Source organism: Ranitomeya imitator, chromosome 4 (genome assembly GCF_032444005.1).
Source record: "Ranitomeya imitator isolate aRanImi1 chromosome 4, aRanImi1.pri, whole genome shotgun sequence".
Lineage (NCBI taxonomy): Eukaryota > Metazoa > Chordata > Amphibia > Anura > Dendrobatidae > Ranitomeya > Ranitomeya imitator.
Window position 1 is genome coordinate 623,615,185 of NC_091285.1, and position 22,706 is coordinate 623,637,890.

The 22,706-nt window shown below is 46.2% G+C and overlaps 1 protein-coding gene across 3 annotated transcripts; it reads right to left on the reverse strand.

The window, feature by feature from the left end:
• Nucleotides 1-1,181: 1,181 nt before the first annotated feature.
• On the reverse strand, nt 1,182-21,792 carry TMEM150A (transmembrane protein 150A). 3 transcript variants are annotated; one of them, XM_069766651.1, is made up of 8 exons: nt 21,713-21,792; nt 12,647-12,825; nt 5,412-5,459; nt 4,904-4,990; nt 4,744-4,811; nt 4,388-4,515; nt 3,928-4,105; nt 1,182-2,468 (listed from the first exon to the last, which is right to left on the reverse strand). In XM_069766651.1, exons 2-8 carry the CDS (start codon nt 12,709-12,711, stop codon nt 2,227-2,229), a joined length of 816 nt encoding a protein of 271 aa, XP_069622752.1. In that variant the 5' UTR covers nt 12,712-12,825; nt 21,713-21,792; the 3' UTR covers nt 1,182-2,226. The 3 variants fall into 3 exon arrangements, with proteins under 3 accessions (XP_069622752.1, XP_069622753.1, XP_069622754.1); XM_069766652.1 differs by having other exon boundaries at nt 21,677-21,789; XM_069766653.1 differs by having other exon boundaries at nt 21,641-21,780.
• Between the last annotated feature and the right edge of the window lie 914 nt (nt 21,793-22,706).

Genomic DNA, 22,706 nt, shown 5'->3' on the forward strand with positions numbered 1-22,706 from the left:
ACTTAATTTGTAAGGTATGGTGGATAACTTACTGATTGCTGTGGGAGCGATTGGATCCCCAGCAATGCTGAGAAAAGGGCTTTAGAATCTGATAAGTGACCGGACTCTGCACAGCTTTCAGGAATAGAGCGGAGGTGTATATGCCCAACCTCTCCTCCATTCATTGTCTATGGGACTGTCGGAAATCGCTCGGATTAGTCTAATAGAAAATGAATGAAGTGGAGGACGAGTATGAGCACTTTCCATTCAAGACAAGGCAGAGTCCCAAGTTTTAGAGCCCTGCTCTTGGGATCGATGGTGGTGCCAGCAATCAGTAAGTTATCCACCATCGCATGGATAGGGGATCTCTTACTCCCTTTGGAATTATGTATCCACACTGTTAAAATTCGATTGCATCCATAAAGACATTCGAGTATGACATCATGAATCCAATACTAATGTACTACAAGCCTATAGGAGGAGCGTTGGCTCTCCCAACATGCCTGTTTCAGTAAGTAATATAACATGTATGGAGCATCTGGTCTTAAAATTGTGCATTGGGTTATTCCTTGTTTTAACGGGGTACTACCATTTACCTTGTCAAAGGAGCCCGTCCATACAGAATGACATTGCCGAGTGTCTCACACATACACCGTGTGTCAGCACCTTGCGACTAATACATACTTGAACTCCACTATTGCTGTAAACGTTAAAAACGTAAAAAGGCACCTAGCATTTTTTGATCAAAGAGAAAAAAAAAAAAAAGACATCCAACCACGTCAAGGAGACCTTTTAATATGGATGGTCCCTAGCTACGGTATGTCCAACCTCACCATGTGCCAAACCAGCCTCCATGGCTCCACACCCATATCCACCTATCTTTCCACTTGCAAGGTTTTAACTGCAAGCTATGCCTGGTTTCCCTTTCACTCCCTATTCAGACGAGAGTGTTTTGGCACCTAGAGGTAAGACATTTAGTGTTTAGGGACCATGCATACTAAAAGGTCACCATGACGTGGTTGGATGGCTTTTGCACTCTTTGATCAAAAAACGCTAAGTACATTTTATGTTTTTAACGTTTACAGCAATATTGGAGTTATGTATTAGTCAGAGTGTGCGGATGCATCGGGTATGTATATTGGCGAATTTATGTACCTATGCATTAATTTAACACTTTAATTTATTATTTTTTTCTTTTTTTTATGTGGGGACATGTCATATTGACAAGGCGACTGGTAATACCAGGTTTCCAGGAGGAATAACAGAGGAACATCATAACAGAGATTTAGGTAAAGGCATTATTTTATGATGAATACAAGTATTCAGTAAAACAGACATGCTGGAGGAGCTGACTGGTCCCTTTATAAAGGAGGTATTGTGACCATAATCAATAGTGACTATACACCGGATATTTGCCTGTAGTCTAAGGGAATTGTAGAAACAGACGAGCGAGCATTAATTTCTACTGCTGTTCCTTACCGCAGACACCTTTGGCTAGCCAACAGAGCAAACGGGAACAATGAACCCCCGTCATAAGGGAACCCACATATCAAGACAATATTGTCGCCCGAAAATCCATTTAAAGTAATACGGCACTTAAAGGGACATCTACCAAATGCCCATTAAGAGATACTATAGTAGGCACTAAATAGGTTAACTTCACCTCCTACCCCAAAACTTGAGTTCAGAGGACTGTTCCCGCTATACTGCGCATATGGCCATTTCACTGAACCCATTATGAGCACCTTGTAAGCGCCCCAGCTTTTACTCCGCTCCCGTCCTATAGGACGCACTTTTATGACTGCTATTTCCCGAACTAAGTCAATGTAAATGATAAAAGTAAAGCGTATCACTAATTCCTTTTGAATCCGCACAATACTAGAGCGTTATAACTACAGGTGTAGCAGGTTCCACATGTTTTAAGCAATGGCAGTACTTTAAAATACTTTCACATGTAAAAAAAACATTTTTTTTTTTTTTAAAGTACAAGTGAATACAAAAAAAAAAAAGTTACCAAAAAATGTTAGACGTGACAATGTACATGAAAAAAGTGAGACTGTGAATACTTTTGTTTTACATGACCCATTCGCTGCCAGTCAAGACGGCCATAGGCCTGTCCGGCTGTAAAAAGAGTTAAAATTGGCTTACATTTCTTTTAGATATTTGGTAAAAACAAAAATAAAAAGTCTTAAAAATAATCCTGAGTGTTGGGACTGGTAAGGTCAGTGGCCCATTACCACATTGTTCTTAAATCATGGCAATCCGCTCAGGATTACAGTTGAGGTGGGTGGATGTGCTGCTGCTTCCCGGTGACTTACAACTACGCGCAGCCGCGCTCTGCAGAGCCGCCATAATTGTATCTGTGGAAACTGAACCAAACTCGTAAGCAAAGGTTCCATAAAAGACCAATATGTCCAGGACGAAGACCCACTCGCAGATTGCAGCCAGATGTTGAAGGAGGAAGCTTTCATGGATGAAAAAAACGCCACCTGGGTATAAAGTTAAGGGTAATGTACTCGGACACACAAATTGTCCTCTCTAATCCTGGCTGAGCACAGCCAAAAATTCACAATTTAACTAAACTTGTTTTATATTTAATAATCTGCCTTTGAAACTATATAAATCACCACCTTATTTTGCTTCCTTTCCTATCAAACACCATGATGAAAGCTCTGTTTTAGCTGCTTAGTTCATGTTCTTTTACAAGCTGCTTTGATCTGCTGATCAATCACGATTTACAATCACTCCACCTTGGTGAGCTCCTCTGCTCCAATCTGTGCTCAGACAGGGAATATGTTTGTAGATAACACTTGAGCACAGATTCTTTCTGGAGCAGCAGTTCAAAGCGGCTTCTAAAAGATCATGAACTATGAAGTTAAAACAGCAATTCAGCATGGTGTTTGAAAGAAGGAAGCAAAATAAGGTACCGGAGTATATTACAAAAATTCATAATTTTGCAAAGACTGATAAATAAAAAAGTTTACTTATGCCTTATCTCTATATCTAGGCAGGAAATTTGACAATGTTATATGACAAAAAGCTCTGACTGATATTTTGCATCATACAACAAGACATAACAGAGTGCATTCATGTTGTTTAGTCTAGTCTTCTCAAAAGTGTGAGCCACGAGTACCTCCAAGTGCTGGGAATTGGCACAAAGCAGGAACTTAAGCTGTCTGAAAATATTCCGACTCTGCATTTTCAGTGCAGCTTTTGTGGCTTGTAGCGAGTGATGGACCTGTGGTGTACCCAGGAAATAGTTCAGCGGGAGTCTGGAAACTATAGATGTAAACAACAGTGGTGGAGGTCTGGAAAGGGCAAGAATGCTGCTGCCAGAAAGGAGAGGGCATGAATGCTGATGTCTGTGATAGAGGTGTGAAAAAAAACTAGACTATGTTGCTGCCAGAGGTGAAGGGTTGGAAAGTGTAAAAACATTGCTGCCTGTGGCGGAGGGGTGGAAAGTGGAAAAACGTTGCTGCCAGTGGTGGAAAGTGGAAAAAATGTTGCTGCTACTGGTGGAGGGGTAGAAAGTGGAAAAACGTTGCGAACAGTGATGGAGGGGTAGAAAGTGGAAAAACGTTGCGAACAGTGATGGAGGGGTAGAAAGTGGAAAAACGTTGCTGCCAATGGTGGAGGAGTGGAAAGTGGAAAAACGTTGCTGCCAGTGGTGGAAAGTGGAAAAAATGTTGCTGCCGGTGGTGGAGGGAAGGAAAGTGGAAAAAATGTTGCTGGTGGTAGAAAGCTGGTGGCAAAGGTGGAAAGAGTGAGAATGGTTTAGGAGGATGGTGCTGTACAGAGGTATTTACCTGGGCCCTCACCAGTGATCAGCACAGAAAAACCAAGGATTGGATAGTTAGGCCTGCAGAGAAAACGTTTGACATACAACAGTGCACCCATTACCCATATACACATTTTGTTGATTTTTTTTTCTCCGTATGTAAAGGATACTCAGGACAAGTGATATTAAGGCCACAGTGGTCAGGCTGACACGCAGATGTCCTACCCAGTAGTCTAGAGCACTGGCAGCCAGATGGTAAGTGAGGATGCAGTTAAGACATACAAACAACAGCCCGGCTGGGAATGCCACTCCTGCGCCAATGTAATGTAAAGACTTGGCATAATCCACCTGCCAGGAACAATGACAAACTGCATTACCCAAAGTACCCACACATTAAACTCCCTGTATAAGATAAAGAATGAAGACGGTCACAAGTTATACAAGTTTTCCACCTTAATTTATATATTTTTGGGTAGCGCCAAGGGTCCTTGTCATCACCATAATCATATTTTTGAAATTTAGGTGAAGAACTTTAAAAAGTTGGCAAAGAATAGCATCAACAGAAAAGGTTACAGGAAAGTGGAACACATTCCTGTGATAGCACAGACATACAAACTTTTGGGAACTTACCTGGAAGTTTCCCACTACGACTAGTCCTGCCGCGTTGGTGCAGCCGGAGATTAGAGCAACCGTGTTCAGCCAGGAGTTGTGGCTGAGCTCGATGACCTGACTGTATCTCAGCAAACAGATGATCACCACTGAGAGAAAGGAGAGTCAGGGAGGAGGGAGGGACAGAGGACACGGGAGCAGGGGAAGAGTGGGAAGAGACATGCTTGGGTAGAAAGATGGCAATGGGATGGGTGCGGGGATGATAAGTGTGGTGGGAGAAGGGACAGGGGAATTGATGTCAGTGTGGATAGAAGGGGAGGACACTGGTGGAAAATGTGGACAGTGAAGATACATGACGCTTCCAGGGAAGCACTTACCCATAAAAGCTCCGACATTTCCGATCAGACTGAAGAGACAGCTCTCAGGCGGGTACGTCCCACACTTACTGGTTGCACCCGAAAAAAAGACAAAAACGGATTGTCAGTACAACTGAATGCAAACGAGAATGGAAACATGCTGGCAAAGCCCATAAGTCACCTGATAAGGGGGACATCATCCAGGGTGCAGCAAGTCTTAGGTGTCCCCTGCTTAGCATTGTCATCGGAACACGTCTCGTTGTATGTCCTGCCGAGAGGGCCCATCCATGTCAGTACATAAGGAAACATGGCTTTACCTAGATCATCATACTAAAACAAGCTTGGCCAGTACCTAGGCCTATATCATGGAAACTAAAAATATTCTCAATATATTTTTCAGGCTTGTATGTAGTGGGAGATGCCTATTTTTTCTTATGCAGAACTACCCATGCCCTCTGACTTCACCCTCCTCCCAAGATGTGGTCCCACTGATTCCAGGTCTCGTTGCACATTAGCAGGGCCACGTGTGGAGATATGACCTGGCGTACACTCATCCTTATATCACTGACAAGAGACCCGTACACCAAACTACCACAGAGTACACTGATTGTATACATGTCTCTGTACCCTTGGCTATGGAGATCAATAAGTATACAATGGAAGAAAAGTGTTGTTTGCGTGTTTTATACCAGTTCTCCACAGGACACACGTGATGGTTCATCACAGCCATTGCGTACCTGGAAGAAAGGAGACCATAAGCCGTCATTACCAGAAGTCTACCAACATCCATTGTGACATACAAGATGCACCCTCCACTCAGTGTTTACAGGGGTAAAACGTGAAGGGGCCTGTGACAACATGTCTACAAATATCTCCGGGCAAGCATTACGCACCAATCCTATTCGGTACAAGTGATGTGGATGATACCTCCTGCAGCACATGGGGGCCGGCTGATGTCTAGAGATGTGACATCACTAGGCCAATGGGCCTCCTAAAATAAGAAACACCTACTGGAGCCCTGTACTGCTGCCAACATCCCCGACTGTTGGAATCTACATCCGGCCGTGGGAGGTTTCTGGTGACCGCTGAAGCCAATCAGCCCCGATTGATTGGCTGCAGCATTGGTCACTTGATATTCCCCACCATAGGAGCCACCGGCAGCACTAAAGATGAATGTCCTTGACCTACATTCATTCTCTGAATCCCTCCTCCCTCTCACAGACATAAGTTCCATACACAATGCGGATGACGCTGCTGCTCTATATAACACCACAATAGCTGTAGCTTTGGAATCTGCTGCCCCACTTACACATACCAAAGCTCGCAAAATCAACAGACAGCCCTGGCACACCAGCCTGACCAAAGAACTGAGGCGAGCTTCCAGGGCTGCTGAGCGCAGATGGAAAAGATCCCACTCCAACGAGCACTTCATCACATTCAAACAGTCCCTCACTACTTTCAAGACCACACTCGCCACAGCTAAACAAACCTACTTCTCATCTCTCGTATCCTCCCTGTCTCACAACCCTAAACAGTTATTCAACACTTTAAATTCTCTCCTCCGTCCCCCAGCACCTCCTCCCTCCCCACTTATCTCCGCTGAAGACTTTGCCTCATTTTTCAAGCAGAAGATTGATAGCATCAGAGACAGTTTTGGTCAACAACCCCCAGAGCCCTTCCTCCTGACTTCCCAGCCCTCCACCTCCAAAACCAACTTCTCCACCATTACAGAAGATCAACTCTCCACTCTACTCTCAAGATCGCATCTCACCACCTGTGCACTTGACCCGCTCCCATCCCACCTCATCCCAAACCTCACCACAGTCTTCATCCCAACCCTAACCCATCTCTTCAACGTATCACTAACAACTGGTGTTTTCCCCTCAAGCTTTAAACATGCCTCCATCACACCTATCCTCAAAAAGCCCTCTCTTGACCCATCCTCTGTATCTAGCCATCGCCCTATATCACTTCTCCCCTATGCCTCCAAACTACTGGAACAACACATTTACCTTGAACTGTCCTCCGATCTCTCTTCTTGCTCCCTCTTTGACCGCTTACAATCTGGCTTCCGGTCGCACCACTCCACTGAAACTGCCCTAACTAAGGTCACCAACGACCTCTTAACCGCCAAGAGCAAGCGACACTACTCTGTCTTCCTCCTCGACCTGTCGGCTGCCTTTGACACAGTGGACCATTCCCTATTACAGACTTGGCCCTATCCTGGATCTCATAATACCTAACAGACCGGACATTCAGCGTCTCCCACTCACACACCACCTCCTCACCTCGCCCCATATCTGTCGGAGTCCCACAAGGTTCAGTCCTTGGGCCCCTGCTCTTCTCCATTTACACCTTTGGCCTGGGACAGCTCATAGAATCTCATGGCTTTCAGTATCACCTCTACACTGATGACACACAGATCTAGATCTCTGGACCAGATATTACCACCCTACTAACCAGAGTCCCTCAATGTCTGTCTACTATTTCATCCTTCTTCTCCGTTAGATTTCTCAAACGTAACATGGACAAAACAGAATTCATCATCTTTCCCCCCCATCTCACGCGACCCCTCCCCCCCCCAACGAACCTATCCATTACAGTAAATGGCTGCCCACTCTCCCCAGTCCCACAAGCTCGCTGCCTCGGGATAATCCTTGACGCTGATCTCTCCTTCAAACCACATATCCAAGCCCTTTCCACTTCCTGCCGACTTCAACTCAAAAATATTTCACGAATCCGTTCATTCCTCAACCAAGAATCTGCAAAAACCCTAGTTCATGCCCTCATCATCTCTCGCCTTGACTACTGCAACCTCCTGCTCTGTGGCCTCCCCTCGAACACTCTCGCACCCCTCCAATCTATTCTAAACTCTGCTGCCTGACTAAACCACCTGTCCCCCCGCTATTCCCCGACCTCTCCCCTCTGTCAATCCCTTCACTGGCTTCCCATTGCCCAGAGACTCCAGTACAAAACCCTAACCATGACGTACAAAGCCATCCACAACCTGTCTCCTCCATACATCTGTGACCTCGTCTCCCAGTACTTACCTACCCGCAACCTCCGATCCTCACTAGATCTCCTTCTCTACTCCCCTCTTATCTCCTCTTCCCACAATCGTATACAAGATTTCTCTCGCGTATCACCCCTACTCTGGAACTCTGTACCACAACATATCAGACTCTCGCCTACCATCGAAACCTTCAAAAAGAACCTGAAGACCCACCTCTTCCGACAAGCCTACAACCTGCAGTAACCACCGATCGACCAAACCGCTGCACGACCAGCTCTGTCCTCACCTACTGTATTCTCACCCATCCCTTGTAGATTGTGAGCCTTCGCGGGCAGGGTCCTCACTCCTCCTGTACCAGTTATGACTTGTATTGTTTAAGATTATTGTATTGTTTTTATTATGTATACCCCTCCTCACATGTAAAGCGCCATGGAATAAATAGTGCTATAACAATAAATAATAATAATAATAATGTCGGGGTCCGGTAAGTAAGTATATATGTTGTACCACCATGGGTTGAAAAACTAGTATTTGGGCAACCGAAAGTGAAGCGCTACACAGTACCAACCAAAATATGGGGAACACCCATGCAATTCAACAACAAGATAGATCCTCCAAATTCAGAGCAGCTCTCTGTTCTGGTCACAGCATTTGATGTAGGGGTTCCCTGAGTGGGGGGCCTCCTTCTAGTACATATATATGCCCTACCAGAGAACACAATAGCACAAGCCAGTAGTCGGTAGAGGCCCTTTACAATCATAGGATGTAGAGTTGGAAGGGACCTCCAGGGTCATCATGATGCCCTTTTCTAGAAGAATGGTTACTAGCACTTCTGTTAGCTCTATATCAGTATAGCATTTCCTCCATTTTAAGAAACCACGGATATCTTGTCTGACCATACCGTCTACCGCTCACATAATACGAGAAATAATTACATCTTCACACCCACATCCTCTCTACTATATCTGCTTGCGCAGTCCATCTTCTATCTGCCCAGCAGCACACTGCTCCCTATGTGTCTGCATTGACCACAGCCTCCCATAACCACCAGTAATATATATTTCATGTTTTCAGCCATTCTGTATCAAGGCTTTTCCATTATAGACACTTCTTGTATATCCACGGGTGGTGCCACAAGTATGTTTGCAGTGTCCTGCACGTCCGCTGCCAACTCTACAATCACACTCCACTTGAATGTGTGATGCTAGCCTTGTCTTACTAAATGGGGGCCATTCTGCTGCTCGGTTGGGTTCTCCAAGGTGGTACTACTACGTATGACACATTTATAGCATGTTGTGTGGAAATACGACAAATTACCAATATGGGAATGCTTTTACTCGCATCTCAGCTTTCCATCCATCTAAGACAGGGGTCGTCGCATGCAGACACTCCCTGTCTATACGCCACATTACAATATATTGACATCACAGAGGGGGCTCCTTATTCCATGCGACAATAGAGAGCATCTCTGCATGAGCGGCCCCCATTCTGGCAATCTTTCTTGAGTGGTCTCATTCATTTTGACTTGTCATGGCTCTCGTCTTTGTCCCGTGGTGATCAGCTGATCAAAGCTGTGGCTACGTTTTAAGGAGGTTATATATAAGACTGCACCTTTAAATATGGATATAGTAGAGACAGTCACAAGTATGTCTGTAAAGGAGTATAACTATAAGCGTTGCATAGGGTCCAGGTGCCTGTGGGCAAGTTAAAGCCCCTCTGTCACGTTAGAAGACATCAATAAGTCAATGGTGAGGACCAGTTATACGGAAACTGGATATTTCCTTCACGTTTCAAGGCCATGCAGGACTCTGTCATAGCACTATAAGTGTGAATGAGCTTTTTAAAGGGAACCTGTCAGCAGGATTGTGCACAGAAACCCTCACACAGTGTCAGTTCGGTGCCGTTATACTGATTACAATGATACCTGCGTTGATGAAATCCGTCTTGTGGTTGTTCTTTAATCTTTATTTTCAGTTTTGAGTTAATGATATGCTCGTGCTCCGGGGCGGCTTGTGGGGGTCTTCATGTATCTGATTAGGTATTCATAATGCAGACTGCTGACAGGTCACTGATCCCTCACTGACCGGCCCCATAGTTTACATAATGAATACCTGTATATATAAAAAAAACAACCTTCTGCAGGCAGGAGCCGGCCGTGACACCTGCGCTGCAGTATAATCGCATGTTTTATGTATAATACATTTTATTCATGTTATTTAGCTAGAGGAAAAAAAGAATCAATTTGAAAATGGCGCCTGCGCAGTAGCAGCTATCGGTGTCTATAGCGGTGATCCGATAGCTGCTACTACACATGCGCCAGCTGCGCCATCTTGGACGAGGAATTTTTTCTTCTTCTCCAGTGATATGGCGCCTCCGGCTATCGGATCAGCTATAGACACCGATAGCAGCTACTGCGCAGGTGACATTTTCAAATTGATTTTTTTTCTCTAGCTGAATAACATGAATAAAATGTATTATTGGCACATAAAAAATGTGATTATGCTGTAGAGCAGGTGTCACGGCTGGCTCCTGTCTGCAGAAGGGTTCAATTTTTTTTAGTATATATATATACTCGAGTATAAGCCGAGATTTTTGGGCTGAAAGTGCCCCCCTCGGCTTATACTCGAGTCACGGTCAGCGGGTGAGAGGGAGAGGGCGCTGAGGCATACTTACCTGCTTCCGGGGCTCCTGGCGCTGTCCCTGCAGTCCCACGGTCTCTGGGTGCCGCAGCTCTTCCCCTGTTCAGCGGTCGCGTGGGACCGCTCATTAGAGAAATGAATATGGACTCCACTCCCATAGGGGTGGAGCCGCATATTCATTTCTCTAATGAGCGGTGCCAGTGACCGCTGATAGAGGAAGAATCTGCGGCACCGAAGACCAGTTGTCCGGGAGAAGGAGCGGGACGCCGGGAGCAGGTAAGCATGTCATATTTATCTGTCCCCGTTCCACACGCCGGGCGCCGCTCTGTCTTCGCGTCCTCTTGCAGTGACTGTTCAGGTCAGAGGGCGCGATGACGTATAGTGTGCGCGGCGCCCTCTGCCTGATCAGTCAGTGCGGAGAGACGCCGGGACCGGACGCTGGGAGCTGCAAGCAAGAAAGGCGAGTATGGCATTTTTTTTTTAATTGCAGCAGCAATGGCACAGCTTTATATGGCACAGATATGGGGCAATAATGAACGGTGCAGAGCACTATATGGCAGAGCTACGGGGCAATAATGAACGGTGCAGAGCACTATATGGCAGAGCTACGGGGCAATAATGAACAGTGCAGAGCACTATATGGCAGAGCTACGGGGCAATAATGAACGGTGCAGAGCACTATATGGCAGAGCTACGGGGCAATAATGAACGGTGCAGAGCACTATATGGCATGGCAGAGCTACGGGGCAATAATGAACGGTGCAGAGCACTATATGGCATGGCAGAGCTACGGGGCAATAATGAATGGTGCAGAGCACTATATGGCATGGCAGAGCTACGGGGCAATAATGAACGGTGCAGAGCACTATATGGCAGAGCTACGGGGCAATAATGAACGGTGCAGAGCACTATATGGCAGAGCTACGGGGCAATAATGAACGGTGCAGAGCACTATATGGCACAGCTATGGGGCAATAATGAACGGTGCAGAGCACTATATGGCACAGCTATGGGGCCATAATGAACGGTATGGAGCATCTATTTTTATTTTTGAAATTTACCGGTAGCTGCTGCATTTTCCACTCTAGGCCTATACTCGAGTCAATAAGTTTTCCCAGCTTTTTGTGGCAAAATTAGGGGGGGTCGGCTTATACGGGTGTGTGTGTGTGTGTGTGTGTGTGCATACACATATATACACACACACACACATATATATATTCATTATGTAAACTAGGGGGCTGGTCAGAAAGGGATCAGTGACCTGCCAGAAGCCACCAGTATGAATATCTAATCAGAGCACCACATGAGGACCCCCCACAGGACCACCCCGGAGCACAGGCATAGCAGTAACTGCAAACTGAAAATAAAGATTCAGCAACAACCACAAGACTGATTTCATCCCCAGGTATCATTGTAATCAGTATAACGGCTCCGACCTGACACTGTCAGTAGGTTACTGAGCACAATCCTACTGACAGGTTCCCTTTAAATAGTCAGGTACTTGAAGACAGGAGTCAGCAAATCCTCCCATATCAGACTATGTAAGAAGCTTGTTCACACTGTTATAGTGCTATGACTAAGGGTTCTGCATGGGCTCAAATCGTGTAGAAAAGTGTTTCTTTAAAAAAAAAATACTGTCTTTGAAATTTTAGACTGATCAAACAATTTTTTTTATTTTTTTTTTTACTTTTTCAAAGGCTGGAAATACCAACAAGCCGAGAACCGGCTCACACCTTTATCATTGCATCGCACCCAACCATCAAGCTACTATTGTTACCTTGAAGAGGTGAGCTGTAGTGATGAGCGACTGTACTCGTTACTTGAGATTTCCTGAGCACGCTCGGGGGTCCTCCGAGTATTTTTTAGTGCTCGGAGATTTAGTTTTCATCAACTCAGCTGGATGATTTATATCTGTTAGCCAGGCTGAGTACATGTGGGGGTTGCCTGGTTGCTAGGGAATCCCCACATGTAATCAAGCTGGCTAGTAGCTGTAAATCATCCAGCTGCCGTGATGAAAACTAAATCTCCGAGTACTTACAAATACTCGGGGGACCCCCGAGTAACGAGGACACTCGCTCATCACTAGTGAGCTGGTGACTTTTGTCGTTCCATATTGACCCGTTATACACTTTGCATTGAGGCTCAGTTGCTTTAAGTTTCACCTCTACATAGGACAGTTATACACGGCAAAATGAACCTCATCACAAGCTTTAAATGGAGCCTACACCTACATTAGGCACCCACCACTGAGAGCATCATACTGGGTACTTACACAATCCATATCCCAGGAATGGAAAATGCAGTCAAGCTGATGGGCAGGACAATCCAGCCAGTCATTAGTGAGGAAGGTCCAGGGGTCAAGGGAGGGGGACGAGCTGGCGGTGCAGGAAGCTCCACCGCAAACCATCAGCAGGCACTCACCAGCAGAACAAGGGGCATTGCACTGACCACCTGTATAGGGGAAGAGAGCAGAGACCATCGTCATGTACTGTGATACATAACACAAGGGCATTGCACATGGAACTTTATAGTTATGGACAAGTGATGAGCGAGCGAGCGTGCTGGGATAAGGTGTTATCTCAGCATGCTCGTGTCCTAATCTAATATTTTTGGCATGCTCAAAAAATATGCTCGAGTTCCCGCGGCTGCATGTCTTGCGGCTACTCGACAGCCTTAACACATGCAGAGATTACCTAAAAGTCAATCCCTGCATGTGTAGCAGCTGTCAAACAGCCGTGAGACATGCAGCCGCGGGAACTCGAGCATAATTTTTTGAGCATGCAAAAAATACTAGATTAGGACACGAGCATGCTGAGATAACACCTTATCCCAGCACACTCACTCATCACTATGGACCCTAACCCAGTTTCCTAGAAATGCCCCTAAAGCACATTATGCGTCGTGTGGTCCATTAGTTCAAACCTGAATTCATTATCGGGATCCACAAGTTTCCAGAAAAGTAAAACAGGATGTGCAAAAAACAGCAGCTTAGAACATACCCACAGGATAGATAAATGTACAAATGCTGGGCATCCGACTGCTAGAACCCCCACTAATCACAAGAGCTAAGCCCCTTGTGTGAGTGTAGTGCTAGTGAGCATGTGCGACCTCTGCTCCAACTGTTGTCTATAGGAGTAATGGCCGCACATACTCACTACTGCTCCATTCAGACGAGGGAGCCATGAAGCTAATTCACACTTCTAAAATAGTTGCCCATCATCAAGTTGTGGGCAAATTGCCCGTATTAAAGGGGTTTTCCATGCCTACTGTATATAAAATTCACATATTAAAAGGGGTTTTCTAGGTTTACGATAATAATATAATCCTGGAAAGCCTCTTTAATTATAATTTCAGGACATTCCCAGACTCCCTACACTAATGGTGGAAACCAACTGATTCGTTATTCCAGATACTGATATCACATCCCCACGTCGGACCTGTCAGTCACAGCACCAATATAAAACATCTCTTAGATTTGTGCCCACCACAGGGGCTGGCGCTAGTGCCAATTTCTACACAGTATCATAGGCCTCATTTATCAAAACGAACTGTTGCCGATAGCAACCAATGAGAGCTCAGCTTTCATTTCTTAAACTGCTCTAGTAAAATGAAAGCTGCGCTGTGATTGGCTGATAAGAACAGCAAGCTCTGCCTTATGTTTACTGCCAATTTCCACCTCGTTTCTTCATTTTCTCATGGGCGCCATTTATAAGATACCAATTAAGACGTTCATTCTGGTTATACTTGGAACCATTTTTTCATAAGCTGTACGGTTGTATTACCAATATTATCTGTACCTGATACCTCAGATTTTTGGGGGGCAAATGTGCAGCAATACGATATATGTACCCCAAATCTTGCACTTTTTACACTGGCTACTGGGGTCATTTCATACTTCCTGTCCTTTCTGGAAGAGTTTCTAGCAGTTTCCTTAAAGGGTTTGTCCAGGTTTGGCAAGAAAATCTGCAGACACTCTACGTGGCTGCAGCCTGGCGATTCCTCACACCTCGCACAGCATACGTTTTCAGGACTTTCTGGTGTCGGCATTGAGACTGGGCTGTCATGTGACTGCAAGTATGCGAAATTGTATACTTCAAGACACATGCCAACTAGATGTGCACAGCATCGCTCAATTCACATGACCGCCCAATCCCAGAGAATCCTGACAGGCAGCTATGCTCGATGTGAGGATTCACAAGTCTGCAGTCACATAGAGGCACGGTAGACCTTTGTGTCAAACCTAAGACAACCCTTGTAATATCAGCGGTAGACTCCAGTTCTCACAAAAGTGGCCAAAATGGTGGCCTTATTGCCTCTGTTGGGCCAGTAATAATAATAATAATAATAATAATTTTATTTATATAGCGCCAACATATTCCGCAGCGCTTTACAAATTATAGAGGGGACTTGTACAGACAATAAACATTACAGCATAACAGAAATACAGTTCAAAACAGATACCAGGAGGAGTGAGGGCCCTGCTCGCAAGCTTACAAACTATGGGGAAAAGGGGAGACACGAGAGGTGGATGGTAACAATTGCTTTAGTTATTCGGACCAGCCATAGTGTAAGGCTCAGGTGTTCATGTAAAGCTGCATGAACCAGTTACCTGCCTAAGTATGTAGCAGTACAGACACAGAGGGCTAATACTGCATAAAGTGTATGAGAACATGATGCGAGGAACTTTTTTTTTTTTTTTTTTTTTTAATTATAAATAGGCCACACAGGGATCGTTAGGTTAATGCATTGAGGCGGTAGGCCAATCTGAACAAATGAGTTTTTAGGGCACGCTTAAAACTGTGGGGATTGGGGATTAATCGTATTAACCTAGGTAGTGCATTCCAAAGAATCGGCGCAGCACGTGTAAAGTCTTGGAGACGGGAGTGGGAGGTTCTGATTATTGAGGATGCTAACCTGAGGTCATTAGCGGAGCGGAGGGCACGGGTAGGGTGGTAGACTGATACCAGGGAGGAGATGTAGGGTGGTGCTGAGCCATGGAGTGCTTTGTGGATGAGGGTAGTAGTTTTGTACTGGATTCTGGAGTGGATGGGTAGCCAGTGTAATGACTGGCACAGGGTAGAGGCATTGGTGTAACGGTTGGTGAGGAATATGATCCTGGCTGCAGCATTCAGGACAGATTGGAGCGGGGAGAGTTTTGCAAGAGGGAGGCCGATTAGTAGAGAGTTACAATAGTCCAGACGAGAATGAATAAGTGAAACAGTCAGAGTTTTTGCAGAGTCGAAATTAAGAAAAGGGCGAATTCTAGAAATGTTTTTGAGATGCAGGTAAGAAGAGCGAGCCAGTGATCGGATGTAGGGGGTGAATGAAAGGTCAGAATCAAGGATGACCCCAAGGCAGCGGGCATGTTGCTTTGGAGTAATGGTGGAACCGCACACGGAGATGGCAATGTCAGGCAAAGGTAGGTTAGTAGAGGGAGAGAACACGAGGAGTTCAGTTTTTGACAGGTTTAGTTTCAGATAGAGGGAGGACATGATGTTAGAGACAGCGGTAAGACAATCACTGGTGTTTTCTAAAAAGGTCGGTGTGATATCGGGAGCAGAAGTGTATAATTGGGTGTCGTCAGCATAGAGATGGTACTGGAAACCAAATCTACTGATTGTTTGTCCAATAGGGGCAGTATACAACGAGAAGAGTAGGGGGCCTAGGACTGATCCTTGAGGAACCCCAACAGTAAGGGGAAGGTGAGAGGAGGAGGAACCAGCAAAACATACAGTGAAGGATCGGTCAGAGAGATAGGAGGAGAACCAGGAGAGAACGGTGTCCTTGAGGCCGATGGAGCGGAGCATAGTGAGGAGGAGCTGATGATCCACAGTGTCAAATGCTGCAGAGAGATCCAAGAGAATTAGCATGGAGTAGTGACCATTAGATTTAGCTGTTAGTAGGTCATTAGAGACTTTAATGAGGGCAGTTTCAGTAGAGTGTAAAGAGCGGAAGCCAGATTGAAGAGGGTCGAGAAGAGAGTTATCTGAGAGATAGCGGGTAAGACGGGAGTGGACCAGGCGTTCGAGGAGTTTAGAGATGAAGGGAAGATTAGAGACAGGTCTATAATTAGCGGCACAGTTTTGATCGAGGGATGGTTTTTTAAGTAATGGATGTATGATGGCATGCTTAAATGAGGAGGGAAAAATACCGGAAGTGAGGGAAAGGTTGAATATTTTTGTTAGGTGAGAGGTGATAGCCGGGGAAAGGGACTGGAGGAGATGTGACGGAATGGGGTCACTGGTGCAAGTGGTCGGGCGCGAAGATGCAAGGAGCCTGCTTACTTCTTCTTCTGTAACTGCTTCAAAGTCAGAGAGTGAACTAGATGCAGTGGGGGAGGGAGGACAGTGCATGGTATGAAGAGATTGGGAGATGATTTCCTGTCGAATGTGGTCAATTTTTTCTTTGAAGTAATTGGCCAGATCGTCAGCACGGAGATCCGTGGTTGGGGCCTGCTCTCTTGGGTTGAGTAGGGACTGGAACGTTTCAAAGAGACGTTTAGGGTTATTGGACAGGGAGGTGATGAGGGTGTTGAAGTAGGTTTGTTTGGAGAGGTGAAGGGCAGAATTGTATGTCTTTAGCATGAACTTATAATGGATGAAATCTTCGGGTAGATTAGATTTTCTCCACAGACGTTCTGCGCACCTGGAGCACCGCTGCAGGAAACGTGTTTGCAGCGTGTGCCACGGTTGTTGCCGTCTGTGCCGAGTTGTTTTATGTATAGGAGGAGCAGCTTCATCCAGAGCACTTTGCAGGGTTTCATTGTAATGCTTCAGAGCAGAATCAGGACATGAGATGGAGGAAATAGGGGCCAATGAGGACTGCAAGTTCATCATAAGTTTCTGGGTGTTAATGGCCTGTATGTTTCTATAGGTGTGGAAAGTGGGGGTGACCTGAGCGGGATGGCAGTTCTTGATAGAGAATGAAAGAAGGTTGTGGTCAGAGAGCGGGAGAGGGGAGTTTGTGAAGTCATCCACTGAGCAAAGTCGGGAGAAGACCAAGTCAAGGGAGTTTCCATCTTCATGTGTTGGAGAGTTAGTATGCTGCGAGAGGCCAAAAGAGGAGGATAGAGATAAAAGGTGAGAAGCAGATGGGGAGAGGGGAGAGGCAATGGGGATGTTGAAATCACCCATGATAAGGGTGGGGGTGTCACAGGAGAGAAAGTGTGGAAGCCAGGTGGCAAAGTGATCCAGGAACTGATGAGAGGGGCCGGGAGGACGATACACCACCGCCACTCGCATGGAGAAGGGGACGTAGAGTCTGACCACATGGACCTCAAAGGAAGGGAAGACAAGTGAGGGTACTTGGGGGATAACTTGGAAAGTACATTTGGGTGAAAGGAGCAGACCAACGCCTCCACCTGCTCTGTTGTCTGATCTTGGGGTAGTAAATATCTATATACCTTTCTAGAATACAGCAGCGGACTGCACTGTATACCTATCTATATATATAATTGCCTAAGGGTTTTTCCGTCTGTCTGTCTGTCTGTCCTGGAAATCCCGCGTCTCTGATTGGTCGAAGCCGCCAGCGACGATGATGTCATAAAGGACGTAGACACCCCGCGTCTGATTGGTCGAGGCCGCCAGGCCTCGACCAATCAGCAATGGGCACAGCGACGATGATGTCATAAAGGATGTAGAAATCCCACGTTTCTGAGGGTACCGTCACACTATACCATTTCGATCGCTACGACGGTACGATTCGTGACGTTCCAGCGATATCGTTACGATATCGCTGTGTCTGACACGCAGCAGCGATCCTGCTGAGAATCGTACGTCGTAGCAGATCGTATGGAACTTTCTTTCATCGCTGGATCTCCCGCTGTCATCGCTAGATCGGTGTGTGTGACACCGATCTAGCGATGCGATCCAGCGATGCGTTCGCTTGTAACCAGGGTAAACATCGGGTCACTAAGCGCAGGGCCGCGCTTAGTAACCCGATGTTTACCCTGGTTACAAGCGTAAAACTAAAAAAAAAAAAGCATACAGCACATACTTACATTCTGGTGTCCGTCAGGTCCCTTGCCGTCTGCTTCCCGCACTGTGACTGCCGGCCGTAAAGTGAAAGCAGAGCACAGCGGTGACGTGCTTTCACTTTCACTTTACGGCCGGCAGTCACAGTGCGGGAAGCAGACGGCAAGGGACCTGACGGACACCAGATGTAAGTATGTGCTGTTTGTTTTTTTTTAGTTTTACGCTTGTAACCAGGGTAAACATCGGGTTACTAAGCGCGGTCCTGCGCTTAGTTACCCGATGTTTACCCTGGTTACCCAGGGACTTTGGCATCGTTGGTCGCTGGAGAGCTGTCTGTGTGACAGCTCCCCAGCGACCACACTACGATTTACCTACGATCACGGCCAGGTCATATCGCTGGTCGGGATCGTAGGTAAATTGTATAGTGTGACGGTACCCTGATTCAGCGACGGGCACAGCATCGACGTAGATGTCATAATGGTTGCCATGGCGACGATGTCATAAAGGTTGCCTCGACCAATCAGCGACGAGCACAGTCTGCCGCAAATTCTGGAATCATCATTGTCCATATACTACGGGGACATGCATATTCTAGAATACCCGATGCGTTAGAATCGGGCCACAATCTAGTATATATATATATATATATATATATATATATATATATATATATATATATATATATATATATATATATATATATATATATATATATATATATATATATATATATATATATACACACAGCACAGTGGCTCAGTGGATAGCACTGGGGTCTTGGGCTCATAGATATAGATAGATAGATAGATAGATAGATAGATAGATATCTACTAGATCAGGGGTGGGCAATTAATTTTGCCATGGGGCCGCATGAGAAATTTGGATGGTTTTAGAGGGCCGGACTAATATAATTAACTCATTTTTACCCAATACTGTAGTATACATATATATAACAAGGCCATCTGCATGGGGCATTACAGCTGGCGGGCTCCATGATACATATGATGGGCAATGCCCCATACAGACACTTGCGCCATATAGTGCTGCACAAACATTATGGCCCCATATACTGCAGCACAAACAGTATGGGCCCCATATTTTGCAGCACAAACATTATGGCCCCATATACTGCAGCACAAACATTATGGCCCCATATACTGCAGCACAAACAGTATGGGCCCCATATACAGCAGCACAAACAGTATGGGCCCCATATACTGCAGCACAAACATTATGGCCCCATATACTGCAGCACAAACAGTATGGGCCCCATATACAGCAGCACAAACAGTATGGCCCCCATATAGTGCTGCACAAATGTTATGGCCCCCATATAGTGCTGCACTGTCGGCTGCGCCCGGGGCCCCCCTGGATACGCCACTGCTGAGACCACCGCTGATACTCACCCGAAGGACGGAGACCATCAGCCAGCAACTTTCTTCACCGCAGCATCCCGCACGGCGCTGGAGTGACGTACGCAGGTGATGTATGCAGGTGACGTACGCACGTGACGTACAGGGCCGATGCGGAGCGCAGCCTCTTGTGACCGGTGGCATAATGCTGCCTCCAGTCACAAGAATGATTGACACAGCCAGGAGCCAATGGCTCCTGATGCTGTGTCAATCACATCCTGACCCTGGAGGACTCCCGTATGGAGGAACTGTATGCGCTGCAATGCGCAGCGTGTGGATGAGCTCGGGGCCTTCACTCCAGCCGCCAGCCCTCATAAGCATCTGGCGGCTGGCCGAGCGGTGCCGGCGGCGGCTGTCAGAACTGACAGCTAGCTGGCGGGCCGTTAAAAATCATCAGGCGGGCCGCATCTTGCCCAGGTCTGTACTAGATGGTGGCCCGAGTCTAACGCATTGGGTATTCTAGAATATGTATGTAGTTTATTTATGAAGATTTTAGAATAATACATTGGATACACAGGATTCGGCCAGCCGTGACCAATTAGTGAAGCGTGGTTCAAATCCTGCGCCAATTCGCGGCCGGACTGCGCCTGTCGCTGATTGTTCGCAGCTGGCCACGTAGTATATAGCACAGCCACGTAGTATATTGCATAGCCCGCGCAGTATATAACACAGGCCACGTAGTGTATAGCACAGCCCGCGTACTATATTGCACAGCCCGCATACTATATTGCACAGCCCGCGTACTATATAGCAATGTGGGCATCATATCCCTGTAAAAAAAAATAAAATAAAAAATAGTGATATACTCACCCTCCGTTGGCCCCCCGGATCGAAGCAGTTACCGACGTTCCTCGCGCGCTCCGGTCTGAAGAGTGCATTGCGGTCTCGCGAGATGATGACGTAGCGATCTTTCGCGAGACCGCAATGCATGGAGCGGTCACCGGGGCGTCGCGAGGAGCGGGAAAGGCCGGTTCCTGATCCGGGGGGGCCGACAGACGGTGAGTATATAACGATTTTTTATTTTTTACTATTTTTAACATTAGATCTTTTTACTATTGATGCTGCATAGGCAGCATCAATAGTAAAAAGTTGGTCACACAGGGTTAATAGCAGCATTAACCGAGGGCGTTACACCGCGGTCAACGCTGCCATTAACCCTGTGTGAGGGCTGACTGCAGGGGAGTATGGAGCAGGCACTGACTGCGGGGAGGAAGGAGCGGCCATGTTGCCGCTGTTTTGCCACGACCAATCAGCGACTTGGATTTCCATGACAGACAGAGGCCGCGACCAATGAATATCCGTGACAGAAAGAAAGGACAGACGGAAGTGACCCTTAGACAATTATATAGTAGAAATATATATAAGACACACACATCATATGTATGCATGTATTTATAATAAGGTGTGATGTAATATATCCGATCAAATTATATATATATATATATATATATATATATATTATATACACATACATCTCGTATGCATGCATCTATATCACATATAGGATTATGTACACCTGTACATGATATACACACCTCATACATACATGTAGGTGCACATTAATTCTATATATGACCATTATATAGCTACACACGTGTATATAAGGTGTAATGTAACATATACACACATCTCCTATGTATGCATGCAGCTATAACATATAGGCTGATGTCCACCTGTATACGATATACACGCATATACTTGTATGTACAGGAGTGTATACACTGGGTAATGTGCGCCATACAGACATTACAGCTGCACACGATGTATAGAACATGCGCACTATACACATACATTACATGCGATGTGCGGACACACAGACAGCTGTACACAGACAGGCGGCAGCATGCAGCGCACACTCCACATAAGAAGCACTTCACGTACCATGCACTCATCTGCAGCCCATCCCCCAATACGTACACAGCGTTTACACCGGCGTGCCCAGTGCATACCCACCCGCTCCCCGCTGCCCCTGGGTCCCCCGGAGCCTTCACTGGAACAGACCTTCAACTCATTAAAGTGCCTTACATCGCGGTGGCTCACGGGAATTGTAGTACACGGATGTCCTCTCAACATAGCTTCTAAAGACAAAGCGGACTACGTTATCCAGCAGCCCTTGCGGCGATGGCGTCACGTAACAGGTAATAAGATTGTCAGGAACGTCCTGACGTGCGGAGGTATGTGGAGTGCACGGCGCGGTGACGTCATAGGGTGTGCTCGGCTGCGTGCAAACACCGCCTCACGGTGAGAGGGCCGGAGTAATGCCGCAGCGTCTCTCCCTGCGCTGTGCGGCTTCTCTGCGGCTTATTGTAACCTGCAGTTAGTAGCTGGAGGTCCCGTTCACTTTCCATAGTGAATAGCAACAGCTTGTACCTCATATACATGTTCACATCAAAAAAATGTTTACAAATTAAAACTGCATCAAAAACTAAATTCTCCATGCTTGGCACCGCTGCGTCCACAATGAAAACAATTGTTTTTATTTATTACATTCCCTTCAGAAAGTGTCACCAACATTAATCTTTTCATTAGCTGTTCCCAAAACGAAAAATAAAAATTATACCACGCCGCTCAAAAAACCCAAAAAAAATAAACGCAGCCATGAAAAAAGTAAATAGTTACGACTCTTGGAATGCAAAGATAAAAATAATGCCTGGTCCGTAAAGGGGGATTCCGTTATCAGGAACGTGGGCCACAAACAATGTGATAAGCCTAAAATAACAAAGCGGATACTCCCCCTCCCCCGGTCCGGCACAGGTTTCCTGCCACTGCTCGTGCCGGGTCCTATGTTTTTGGCTGCAGCGAAGACATGAACTGTCAATGTGATGTCACCTCTGCAGCCAAAACACAGAGACCCCAGGAATGGCTGAGAGCCGGTGCTGGACCCGGGGAGGGTGAGGACACACTTGTTAATGTTGGTATTTTAGAGCGTTTTGCGGTCTATTCTACT